Genomic DNA, 14,108 nt, shown 5'->3' on the forward strand with positions numbered 1-14,108 from the left:
CTAAACTGGCATCTAAGCTTCAGCCTCTGTCCCATCGACAAAACGTTGCATCCCTCTGCATGTTCTACAAGTATGACAGACCCGACAAGCTGCAAAATCCCACCCCCACACTGTAGAGATCCCTAGATGTAAAAGACCTTTCTAATCCGGTAGTTTCTTCCCCAGAACCGCTAGACTTTGGAATTCCATTCCAGGTCAGTGCTTCCCCAACTGTACTGACATGCAGAAGTTCAAGTGCAACAGGAACCAACATCTTGCTGCCCAAGTCCCTACATAGTACCCCAGTAGTTGTTTCACCTGAGAGTAGCCCCCTACACCAAAGTGGCAATGTGCCTTGTTTGGGGTGAAAATGTAATAAAAAAAATAAATAAATAAAAAAAAAACTTTCAATACTTTTATTGTCATCAAAATCGGTGAAATCGACCATTTTTCAATCAAATCGATTGCTTGCTCTAGTCAGGGATCCATCGTGGTGCACCTGGAAGAAGCTACACATGCCTCCCCGCAGTGACTTAGTCCACAACACATTATAGTCTACATTGCATTTTTTTATATAATGGCTTGAACTAAAATTTAAAATGCTAAAGTCAAATACCATGGTTCAGTTGTGCTCTAAACAGACACATTCATTTTGAATGCGCACCTGTCTTATCAAAGAACTTACTGTTGATTTTATACATCAGGCCCTTTTTATGAAATGATAAAACTTCTCTTATGATGTTAGGCTGTATAAGGGTGTTAACTTTGGTCAAAATTGGACTGTTCCTTCTTTAATCAGATTTTTATTTATTATAGATTTTCAATAGTTATCGGGAGCATTTAGATACAAAAACTATCTAAAAGCACTCCCAGATATATAAAGTACATTTGTGTGAAATTAAAACAGAAATTTTGGAATCCATAGGGAACAAATTCACACACAAACTGCCTTTTCTATATAAGTAGATAGATATCCGTGCACATTGATCTTTATTATAGAGTGGAGAATAACAAATTTGTTTTCCATCCAATATTCATGACTAGCAATAAATCTTATATAGAAATGTCAATGTTTGTGTGTGTGTTCTCCCTGCAGAAAGAAAGGTTAAAGAATCTACATAAAATCTAGAAGTGTATTCTTATGTAAAACTTTCCTAGAAAGACAATGGAAATGGTCCCAAATCTCAAAGTGCATTCATATGAGATCTATGAGGGCAGAAACCTCGTTTAAAATTTTCAAATACATCCTTTGCAGTTTTCTATGTGACATTCCATAGGGGCCTATCTTCGAATGCTTCTGTTAAAGAAGTTATTGACTGGCTTTTTGTTAGAATTGACATTTTCATTCATCATGAGTTTCAAACCAAGCCTTACTCTTCTCCCTGTGTTCCTGTCATTGCTCATCGTAGCAATTATTTTAATCAGTATCGTTGGGATGATTTTGAATTCTTCCAGATAATCTTAAAAAGTTAGCAATGCCTGCAAGAGAGCAATTTCTGAGACTAAGTCTAGCTACTCTCAAAGGATTCGTAGCTATCTCATCTTAAAAGGTTGTCATGATTTTTTGGAGAATGTGCAATAATATAGTTAATACTGGCCAGAAAGCCTTAGACTGGTTAACAATATCACATGTTTTATTTAATCCCATAAAGAATAGCTTGTGTCCTTCAATCATAGACATGCTTCTTTTCTTCCATATATTCTTGTGGATGGATTTGCTCTTGATGACAAATTGAATCTGAAACTTTGTCTTTTTCTCATTAAATTTTTTTTTTAGAGTTCATACATCAAATGCATTGCTCTTTCTGTTTCTTATAAAGTTGGTTCTCTCTATCACTCCAAACATTTACTCACAACTGCGGCTATTCTCTATATCTACAAATCTACTATGTATACCATGTATTGAGTACCGTTATCATATTTGGGCTGATGAATCTGTCTCATTTGAAAGTTCATAATAAAATGCAGAAACGTATCTGTAATTTGAGTGCTCACATCTTCTTTTTTGCACTCTCTCTCTCTCACACAGATGTGATGTTGCTAGTCTCAGTTTTTTCTATAAATACTATTTATGGCATATGTTCTTCAGAATTGTCTAATTTATTCCTTGCTTCCTTTGTTCCAGCTTGTTTGACTCATTGGTCTTGTGGTCTCCATCAAATTACTGTTTTGATACCAATATGTGTGATTGTTTAATGAGATGCTTACTTTATTTCACCCCCCCCCCAAAAAAAAAATTGGTTGGCTGGACTCCAACCAGAAATAACTTTAATTCTCCGTGCTACCCCTCTCCTTTCCTTTGGCCAAGCATTACTTGTAACGTCTTCCATTCATATGTACCATGTGTAAACATGCAGCCTAGTGCAGGTTTACACATGCAGCAAAAACCAATGGTTCAATAAATTTAAAGCAAGCAATAGAAAACCACACAAGTGAAAAAGGACAAAGTTAACAATCAAATTCTTTCAACCAGGCACTTTTGGCAGCTGTGGAATAGGATGTAAGCTTCACAATGAGAATGTTGGCTAAAGACTTTAATGTAAACCATTATTCAACTGTCATTCATCATCTCAAAAATGTTCAGAGCCACTATGGATTTTCAAACAAAATGTTAAAATTTGTTCTAAAAAAGCCACAAAATTATTGAAGCACTAAAAGCCAATAAAACAAAAAAAAAAATCATTCCTCATCTCAAAAAGTTTGAAACAAAATGTCGTTCCAACTAAAGACTCTACAAAAATACATGTAAAGAAATTTTTGTTTGTTTAGTAACTTTGGAATCCTAAACAAGAGTGGATTTAAATGTTTTTTTGTATCAAGTCTAGATAGTTTTTTTGTTTTGATCGATATGGACTATGAATTATCTACAGAATCTAAAACAGAGATATATTCATCAAAGTCACAGTTGGGGTCGCAGAAATCTTCAGCCTGGCCTGGATACTGTGGCGATGGGTCATTTTGGAGTCCATGCAACGGCACTGTCATCTGGCAGAACTGCAAGAAGCAGAACAGATAGACTGATTTCGCAAGAAACCAACTTGAGAAAATTGCGTTGCAGGTGATTGGTGAGTTTTTGCAAATCGGTAGGTTTGTTTTTACTGGAAATGCTAATTCATGGGAAGATGAGATTGGAAAGATGTGTGAAGATTAAGATTTTGGCAATATGCAAGATATCAGAGATAGAAAAAGAAAGAAAAGAGGAGAGAGAGGGGGGAAGTGGAGAGAGAGAGGGGGGAAGTGGAGAGAGAGAGGGGGGAAGTGGAGAGAGAGAGAGGGGGGAAGTGGAGAGAGGGGGGAAGTGGAGAGAGAGGGGGGAAGTGGAGAGAGAGGGAGAAGAGGAAACGAGAGATAGAGGGGGAAAGAGAGGAAAAGAGACAAAGGAGTGGGGGAAGAGAGGATTGAGGGAAGATAGGAGAGGAGGGAAGAGAGGAAGAAAAGGGGATAGAGTAACTAAGTACATTTTGGCAGAAAATTTTCATGTAAACATTTCATTTTGTTTTCTTACAAATGCATACAAGAGTCATTGAAAAAACTGCAAATGGAAGTACCTGGACTACTTCAACAATGTTTTGGACAATTCCTACAAATATTAGATGACTAGCCTGGGTGCCCAGCATTGCCCGGGTGTTTGAAGGTGTGTGTTGAGTAAAAAAATAAAAAAGTTGTAGTAGGCAGGCAGGCTCGAACCCATGATGAGAAGGCAGAAAATAAAGTGGAGGTGTGTGTAAGGGTGTTGGTTGAGAAAAAAAAAAGTGGTAGTAGGCAAGCAGGCTCGAACCCGTACCGCAAAGGGGGAAAAAAAATTGAAAAAAATGTGATGCGTTAGCTGTTACGCCTATCGCCAAACCGGAAGTGACGTAGGTTTAAATTAAGGCTAAACAATCGAAAAGAGGTGATGACTTTCAAAAATATCAGCAAAAAAGTGACCCCTCCCTGTAGAAAAGTGCTCAGTTGAAGGTGAAGAAATAAATTTTGTTTGTCAATTTTTCGATATTTGTCATCCAAAGGGTTGAGCTTCAAAATAATATCAATCTCGTGAAAATCTGTCATCTGTCGAAAGTTTTTGTGAGACATACATACATACATACATTTAAACAGACAGGTTAAGATTTTATATCATAAATGACAAATCTTGTTACAATACAAGAAAAAAAAAATTGTGATGGTGAAGCATTCCAAGTGCCATGATGCTAGCTCATCACTCATTGCAGCCAGAAGCTCCAATCCCAAAATTCCAATATTAACTATTCAAGTGAATAATATCAATTGAAAGAAATTCCCGACAGGCTGCTAAATCCCACCCCCACACTGTAGAGATCCCTAGATGTAAAAGATCTTTTTACTCCAATAGTTTCTTCCCTAGAACCGCTAGACTTTGGAATTCCATTCCAGGTCCCTGCTTCCCCAACAGTACTGACGTGCAGAAGTTCAAGTGTAACGTGAACCGACACCTTGCTGCCCAAATTCCTACATAGTACCCCAGTAGTGTTGCCCCTGATAGTAGCCCCCTACACCAAAGTGGCAATTTGCCTTGTTTGGGGTGAAAATGTAATAAAAAAAAAAATAAATAAAAATAAACCACAAATAAAACTCCTTTAATTCCATTCTAGAAAAATTTGTTGTTTTGTTGTCAGTCAAATAACAAAAATGTTCAAGCAATGAAATAATGCAAGCAAGTCAAAAAAAAAAAAAGGGAACTTACCTCAGCTCGTGGACTCCACAATCGTACAACAGGATCAATTCCACTCGTAGCCAGAAGGCAGTAGTTTGGGTGCGGTTGTAAACAATTGACGATAGATTCATCCCCATGAAGTACCCGCACGATATTGGTCGTGCTCCTCTCCCAGATAAAGAACGAACCATCATCAGAGCCAGCCACAATATATTGCCCATTGCTGGAGTGAATAAAACAAAAAAGAGGAAAAACAGATGAAGAAAAGACAACAGAAATTCTTAAATCAAAGACAATTTAAAACCAATGTCTTTGATGAATACATCATATTAACCATTAATTATATATATGTTGATTATTTGTTTTTGTTAGCGATACTTTTTGAACGAATTCAATTATTTATACAAAAGTGTATTTTTACCTAAATGCAAGTTGGGAATAATTTCCCCTTTGACCAATTTGGTACCCCCAAATGAGGAGCGGCACATGTATTGTTCTTAAAATTATAACATAATTTAATTTATAATATATATGTAATATGCAGGAATATAGTGATAAGTAGTAAGATTGTACATCTAAAAACAAGGTTTAAGGTTCCTAAAATTCCTACTAGAAATGTGCACAAGGACCCATGGCATAATTGATAAAAGTACTTGGTAAAATTTAGTTCTAAGTTACACTCTTCTTAGGGTTGAAAGTTCAATCCTCAGTGCAGGCGATTTCAAGTCATTGCTGATGGAATAAAATGCAAATAAAAGGTTCTGTTGAAAATTTTGTGTAGATTTCCGAGTTAGACAGAAAGATTTCAACATTTGACAAGATACATCTAAAGAAGATTGGAGATTTCATAGACAGAAACTTTGTGAAAATAACACTCAAGATGAGAATAGTAGTCTAAAGAATTCAAATAATACAAATAATTTTGTCTAATTGTGTAATATGACTAAGTCCTAATATATATATATAATATGGAGTAATATGAAATGGCATTCACCCTAGGCGGGTTGAACCAGCTTGGTTCAAAGGAGGATATTCTAAGGAACATCAAATTTACAAGCAGTTCTCTGTCGCATATATAGAGTAGATGATGCCCTCCTGTATACAGCACCTGGTATTCCCAAATGGTAACCTATCTGATACTCACTAGGCTCAATGTTTCTTAACTTCAATGATCTAACAAGAACACTGTATCAACAGGATTGTGTGTGTGTATATATATATATATGAAGAGAGAGAGAGACAAACGTGAAAGTTTGGTTTATTTGTTTTGTTGGTTTTTACAGCAAGCCAACTCTCCTTGGATCATTTTATGCCAAATAATAATTTTATTGATTCTTTATAGTGTATGAATGCGGTTTGTTAAGTTATTTATATATATAAATAAATATAAATATATTGTTTTAAATATTTTTCTTGTTGATGATTGAATATAGTTATAATTGGGGTCTGGTTTTATGGTTTACCAACTACTGTGGATCATTTGATACCAAATCATTTATTGAATTAGAACAGATTTTTTTTGTTTGTATTGTAATTATTTGTTAAAGCAAATTAGGTTCTTCAAATCATTCGTTGGATCAAATCAGACTCTTTGGATCATTAACTGGTTGTCAGGTTCTTTTGGGTATTTTTGTTGAATCAGTTATATTTTCTTGTACAGGTTTGCTTTTTTCAAGGAAGCTAAAATTGTGAAAAGAGGTCTTACTTTTGAAACGACTTTCGGATATATTTTAAGGATTAATGTTCTGGTTAAAAATCAGTTGGGGATGAGGGTAATGGTAAAAGGTATTTTCCTACCTTCCAAAAAAGTTTGCCTCTTTGATGTCCGTGGTCGTGTTACAGTGTCCACAGAATCTCATTTCGTAATCGTATGCATCATCACGCCAAACTTTCTCTTGTTCAGAAATGGCTGCCACTTTCTTTCGGGAGGAAGACTCGCTCTTGCCCGTCTCAGAATCATCTGAAGGATAAAAAGCACAAGAATCCTTATGACAATCAGCATTAAAAGATAAATTTAAACAAAAAAAAATTTAATTAAAAAAAACCTTATGACAATCAACACAAATTTCCAGGATGAATTTAAAACAAAAAAAATTTCATTAAAAAAATCCTTATGACAATCAACAAAATTACAAGATAAACTTAAAAAAAAAATTTCATTAAAAAATAAAGAGAAAAAGTATTCATGCTTTTTTCTCATCATAATGGAAAGTGCTCGGTGAATACTCAACAGATGGTGCCAATCAGGCTAGTTGTGGTGTTGTGGGAGGTAATGTTGGTGATGTTCTCAACATATGATCAAAGTAGTCTAGCGGGTTCAGGTTGAGGTAGGGCCCAGTGAGAGAAAGGTACAAAGTCGTAGCACTCATTCTGAAGCCAAGCTTGGGTCTCTTTGAACTTGTGGGCCGGTGCAGAGTCCTGCTGCCACACCTACAGTCTGCCACATTCTACAGCATATCCAGGTACACTTTGGTGTTGACTTTGAAGCCAACTTCAAAGATGTGAAGTGGCAAGATGTGGACCTCACTTGAAACCACACCAAAGACCAGGACCGTAGCCAGAAACTTTGTTGAGCTGTGTCCCCAAGTGTTGAACCATTCGGATTTGCATTTTGGGGGTGCTGGCAACGATCCTGTTGTTATAACTTGGATCGGTAGAGAGCATGAGTTGTACAGCGGTGCGTCTCTGATCTCACCCGTTGAATATTGTGTTACTTTCAGACATGGTAGAAGACTCCTAACGGCCTTGCGATTTGTACACAACTGGCCAAATAATCTGCAACAAAACTCCTACGTTATACAGAATCATATAAAATCCAGAATTTGTGTTCTCTTTTGCTCTACTTACCATGATCCGTCTTTGAAAACATGGCTGCTTTGATATCTCGGTCAAGGGCCTCACAGGCACTATTCTTAGCATAATCCGGAAATTTGGTTTTGAATTGCTGCAGGCAGTCATGTGCCTCTTGCGACCATGAGAGTTCATAGAGGCATCGGGCAAGGCGATAGTGCGCCTTTAGATAGTTGCAGTCAAGCTGAAGAGCACTGTTACAGTCTCGCAATGCAGCATAGAGATCACCATCCCTGAAACAAGAGAGAAGTACATTGCTGGGAAACAATTCATACAGCAGTTTTTTTGTTTATTTTTACATGGGCATCACCACTTATCAAGGCCTTGAGACCACTCGAGGATAAGGGTTAAAGAGTGTACAGTAGAAATTGGACAATATAGTAATCGTTAGTAATGGAAATTTGGTGAATTTGTTAACTTATATGGAACGGCTCATCAAAAACTTGTTTACGTTAGACTTGAAGACAACCATATTGTAATCAGCTGGAAAGCAGGAAAACGGAAGACAATTCCATAGGTGTGTAGTTCTAATAAAGAAGCTTTGCTCATCAAAAACAAGCAGGAGAAAAAAAATTTAAAAAAAAACAAAAAAATTAAAAAAAAAACAAAAAAAAAAAACGGCATATAGAAGTTTTCATTTCATATTCATTTACATCTTTGATTTCAACATCATCATCCTATTTGATTTAATATTAATTTATATGACATGTGTTGGATGGCTTTTAGAAATTGACTTCCAAACTAACTGATCTCTGGCCAAGTCATCACTTAAGCTACATTACCATTTCTTTGGAAATCATTTACTTAGTGGACATAAGATTTTTATAGGTTTGGTATTCTTCTTGAAGCCAAATCAGTGAGTTAATAGGAACCAGTGCTTAAATCAAGATACTATCGCTCTGTAATTGCTTACAAAGGTTATCTGCCCTTAAAGAATAAATCTCTTCATTTATGATTTTTTTTTCTTTTGCATATTTCTAACTATGCACTATTTTTATAGTCTCTTACTAAGATTAAAATTTCATGTTTCAGTCTGTACTGGAATGAGGACGTAAATGGATGATAGTATTTAATGCTACTCAGACTAAGCTTCTTTCCATTTAATTATTATAAGAAACCTTCTCAAGCACCAATTGCCATAACTAATAACTAGAGCTATGACAACAGTATATTCTTTTCATTGTTTTGACTCGAGTATATATCCGGCACAGTTAATCAACCAAGAACCACATCACTTTATATAAAAGCATATAAGATATCAATGGATACATGCTCGAGAGTCAAAACAATGAAAAGAATATGCTGTTGTCATAGCCCTACTAATAACATTCCACGTGAGCTAATCGTTCAAAGTCTTTGGCTTAACGTTCACAGGCAACATGAATTGAAACAAATACATGTAGGACATTGCCAAGGCTACTGCAAAGAAGGTGGGCTAGAAAACTTCACACACCTGAGAGTATCCTATATCTCTATAAAGCCACCATTTGCCCATTCATACAGTACTGTTGCCAAGTCTGCAAATGCTGGTGCATCTATCTCTTCCTCTTAGACAAGGTCCAAATACGAGTCTCCAACCTAAGAGGTTCTGCACTATCAACCAAGCTTAAACCTCTGTCCCATCACTAATGTTGCATCCCTGTGTCTGTTTTACTAGTAGTTTAATGGAACATGCTCTGACTAACTCATAGCACTTGTGCCTCCTTGATGCATATATTACCAACTAACCCGACAATCCTCTCATAATAATCAATATCATTCAACTGTCAATCTATCCATCCCTTATTTTTGAATGGCTTTTAGCCGTGATAAGTGGTAACTCATTAAAAAAAAAAAAAAAAAAAAAAAAAAATTGTAAATATCAAAATATCAACTAAGAAAAAAAAAATCACATTACAAAATTTTTTTAAAATTAAGTAAAATTTTAATCTATAAATATAAAAGCGAAAATGTATGCATGTATGTATGTACACTTTTCCTCGATGTCCACAAAAGGCTTCTTTCAGAGAAGCGCTCGCTCGCTTCACAACTTCTTAAAACTTTTTATATCATCTATAAATTGTAATATCTCGCAGTTAACCACGGAGCTCGCCTGTCTATTTAATTTTATTGACTTTCAAACGTTAATTATTCCACATTTCCCGCATCGGCACGCGTTACATTCGATTTTCGGTATAAACAAAAAGCGAAACTCGACTCTAATCACAGGCCCAGAGCCAGTGAACGTTTGGTCAATGTCGACTTCGTCATATCAGACGGCAGCTTTCATTTTGAGACGAGGGAGCGGGTTTTTAAAAACAAACAAACTGATTTATTGACCTCATTAAAAACTGTCCCACACAAAATGCTAACTGCTGAATACCTATCGCCGTCACGTCAATCAAAAACGCGCACCTGTTTTTTTTTCACACTTTATTATTTTCCAACTGCGCGTCAAGGCTTCGTTTTTTTTCACGGGCACCTGTTTTTTTTCACACACACCTACAAACACCCGGGCAACGCCGGGTACCCCTCACTAGTTAAAGATAAAAGTCAGTTTACGTATTTTGCTGATCCACCATTCATAATTACCTGGTTCTTGGTTAAATGACTGACCAAGTTATCTTCCCCTGCTTTACGGGTATTTTTACTATTATCGCAGATTGGCAAAATACGATAAAACTGATTTTTATTTTCAGTTAAAATTCTACTGCATCATTTTCCCCAATTTTTGGTGTAGATACCTAGTTTTGCCAGATGTGTGTGTGTGTGTGTGTGTGTGTGTCTATATAAGTGTTTTCCTGTTAATTTATTTCGAATTGCATGGAAATAATCACCTGCCACCTTATGTATAAACAGCGAAAACATTTTTTGCTAATAACTGTTTTTCAAATTTTAAAATGAATTCTCTATAATAAACTTTTAAGACGATTATTTGTATTATCACCCTTGACACCTTTTTTTTTCTTTAGATGAGCTCCTCCTCATCACCGAACATGCAAAAAACAACAAAAAAAAGCAAATTTGAAAACATCATGTGATGTTGCTGTTGTGTTGAATGTGAAACCTGAACTAAAATAACATTCTTGACCTTTGATCTCGGATCAAAGTGTAGTATCTGTTTCATTCAAAAATAGTACAATAATATTGTGGGATCTGCATTTGAACTGAATGTATCGTAAAATGGAAATATGCTACCAACTTTTACCAGAGTTTTGGAGGTAGACCCCCTACCCTCCTCCTACGAAGATATATTAAGAAACTACATACTACCAGAATAACTAGATAATAAATATAACAGGTATATACAATATAGTTCTTGCTAGTCGTGTATAATTTTAACACAAAGTAGAAACACTACCTCAACTCAACAAAATAAAGAATTTAAAACAAAATCGCTTATCCTATAGATTTCACTTTTGCTTATCTGTAAAATAATAAACTCCAACAAGCAGCAAAATCCCACCTCTTCACTGTTGAGTTCCCTAGATACCAGTAAGTAAGCACTATACCCATAATAGTTTCTCTGTTAAACTGCTAGACTTTGGAATCCCATCAGTGTTTCCTGTTTCCTTGACTATACTAATCAGGAAAAATTTAAATATAATGCAAATAGATATCTTGCTGCTTAACTCCCCACAGTCCCCTATCAGACAATCCGAAATAGTAGCCTGATTAGGGCTTTATTTTTTTTTTTTTTTACAAAGGAGTCACCACTTATCAAGGCCACTCGAGAATAAGGGTTAATGGACATACATAAGAAGTGGAAATTTTGTAAATTGGATTACTTAGGGGGATGGTTCATCAAGAACTTTTTCACGTTGGGCTTAAGACAATCAAATTGTAGTCAGCTGGAAAGCAAGCAAACGGAAGAGTTCCACAGGCTGCAGTTCTAAGAAAGAAGCTTTGTTCATGGAATATACGTTTAGGTTTAGGCACAGATAAACAGTGTGGGAAATTACTGATAGTGGTTTTGGCTAGATGAGTGTTTTTCGTGAAAGTTTGACGAGGTGGGGGACCATAGATTGAAGCTCAGATGAGCACTTGCTGTGAAAATAACAATAGAGCAGAGACAGGCTCACAACATCTCTTCTATGGACAAATTTATCTTTAGTTGACCTTTGACAACTAAATATTTTCATTTACTAGCCAAATAGAAAAGTTACTAACCAAACTCACATGATTTTTAGAATATGACATCTTCGTACTGTGACGAGTATGTACATCATAAAGATTTTTCAGTGTTGTTTTAATAAGTGTCATTCTAAATATATAACAAATTTCATGTTGGTACTTAAAGGTATAAACATTGTGATTTCTTTAGATATTTTTTTAAACAGCCTTCGTTAACAAAAAAAAAAGTACATTGTTCTATTAAACTTTTACTGTTTAAATGATTTAACTTTTTTTTTTAATAAAACGAACAAAGTTGAAAAGATATTTTTCACTCAGTAGTGAGCTTTGGAAGATTGTCAGTGAAAGAAATACAATTGCCAAAAGATAAGCGTTTTATTATTTCTCGTTATCACTTTGAAAAATCACTTGCAAATGTAGAGCTTTGCTTATGCTTTGTGTGAGAAAAGAAAAAAAAAAAAAAACATTTACAGCAACATGTACACTTTAAAATACACAAAATGCCTATTATTATACTAGAGGGAGGTGATGGTGGCTAATTGGTTAACCACACAAACTGACAACCTGAGGTGCTAAGCTCATTCCACAGAAACACTTTCACTTAGGATGTTGGCAACCTTTACATGGTTCCTCCCATAAGTACTCAATGCCTTTCTATGAAGAATCCTAACTAAAAACATATTAGGGGAGAAACGAATGTCAACAACAAAATCACGGGAGTCACAAAATGAATAAATGACTAAAGCTGAGTCAATCAATGTTTATTTTGCTAATGCTGTTTTCCTATATATTTTTGTCACACAAAAATACATACTAAAATATTCCTCAGTTTTGGGATTGAGTTATGTTTCAAAATCCATTTTAATTATTCTAATTAGCTTTAAACTTAAAATATCCAAAATATCTATTATTATTGTTATTATTATTATACTAATTACATTTATTACCTCTACCAGCAAAGTTATGTTTTCTGTAGAGTTTATAATTACATTTATTTGTTTGCGTATAACTTTGCATCTACTTCACTTGACCAATCACCAAACCTGGTCATAATCTAACTTAAAACTAATTTTGGTATGTCTAGATTAAAGGTTAACATTACGAAAAAGGAGAAAGCAAACGATGTCTGTTCGTTACATACCATTTCCTTTTCATGTAGGCTGCTGCCCTGTTGCCATAAAGAACAGACGCATGAGGCATCATCGTGATGGCTTGGTTGTATAAAATGATGGCTTTTGTACATTGGTTTTTCTCAAAATAGCTGTTGGCCTTCCGCTTGAGAGCTTCCACGGGCGGAGACAGATGTTTGGAATCTCGTTTAAGCCTATACAGAAGAGAAAACAAGAAATAGCCTCTTTTTTTAAAAAGAAAAAAAAAAAAAACACACACATGCAGGAAATTTAACAAATCTTGTTGAAGTTGGAATAAAATAAGGTTCATGTCTTCATGCAAATGGAAAATGGTATGAAAAAAAAAAAAAAAAAAACTTTAGTAATTCCTTTTTTGTTTTTTAAATTTATTCCTTCACACCACTGCTAACAGTTTTTTTTTTTAATTTCTTTTTACCTATGAAATATTTCTCGATATTTTAACCTATGTCGTTATTCAGGGCAGGATTTAAGTCCCTTTCAGTAAACAAACCCAAAAGAAATATCTTTCATGGCAAATACTACTGTAAGGCTATATGCTGCCCTTTGACAATTGCAGACCCCCGACACTTGTGTACTGTGACTTTCTCCATCTTTTTCTTGTTTCAATTTTGGTTGTGTCGTCTTGGCAATTGTACAGATAATGTGCATGTTTTTACAATAAAAGCAGTAGAAATGCACAAGAGAAAACACATCTCAATATATTGTGAATAAATCAGTTGTGCTCTGAGTGTGTGAGATACCATCAATATCAAAAAACGACTCCCAAAATTATCTGTTGATAGCGGTCAAGATATTGTTGGATGGTTGATCAGCTAATCTCATCTGCTGAGCTCTGCCTGCTTCCTTGCATCTACTGCCATCTGCTCTTGTCTGCAAACTCAACTCTAACCAACTGCTATAAATTAACTCTGCCTCCTAAATACATTAACTCAGGACCAGAAATCCTAAGTGTCACTACTCATCCCATTTCCTATCACTTTTACCTTGGTGAATCATTTCCTTCCATTGTCTGGGGTCCTGGCTGAGGGGAAGACAGTCCAGAGTATCACACTACATCAAGGAGGACCTTGCAATGTACTTAAGGCCTGAATGTGGTTTATCTTTGACAGTCGAATCATGACTGGTAGTCATCTCCAGACTATACTCAAAACTGTTGAGTGTGGGCATCTATGGTTTGAGATGTGATGAACACCAAGGATGAAGCTGGATCAACCCAACCAGTATGAATGCTGCTAAAAATACAAGTAGGTTTCTGGGAAATGCCGGGTAATAGCTAGTCAATAGTTACAATATAAAAAAAAAATGGCACCAAAGAGTTATGGTTTCTTTTCAAATTCAAATAT

The 14,108-nt window shown here is 35.5% G+C and overlaps 1 protein-coding gene across 3 annotated transcripts in view; it reads right to left on the minus strand.

Annotated features, from left to right (window-relative positions):
• Nucleotides 1-14,108, minus strand: part of LOC145286224 (WD and tetratricopeptide repeats protein 1-like) — a 104,013-nt gene that overhangs the window by 15,078 nt on the left and 74,827 nt on the right. For all 3 annotated transcript variants that reach the window (XM_080135038.1, XM_080135037.1, XM_080135039.1), the window contains exons 10-13: nt 12,756-12,938; nt 7,499-7,734; nt 6,449-6,611; nt 4,682-4,874 (exon numbers count right to left, since the gene is read on the minus strand). In XM_080135038.1, coding sequence (XP_079991164.1) covers nt 4,682-4,874; nt 6,449-6,611; nt 7,499-7,734; nt 12,756-12,938 — 775 coding nt within the window. The remainder of the gene's footprint in view (nt 1-4,681; nt 4,875-6,448; nt 6,612-7,498; nt 7,735-12,755; nt 12,939-14,108) is intronic.

This window comes from Euprymna scolopes, chromosome 10 (genome assembly GCF_053919585.1).
Source record: "Euprymna scolopes isolate OS-2025 chromosome 10, ASM5391958v1, whole genome shotgun sequence".
NCBI classification, from domain to species: domain Eukaryota; kingdom Metazoa; phylum Mollusca; class Cephalopoda; order Sepiida; family Sepiolidae; genus Euprymna; species Euprymna scolopes.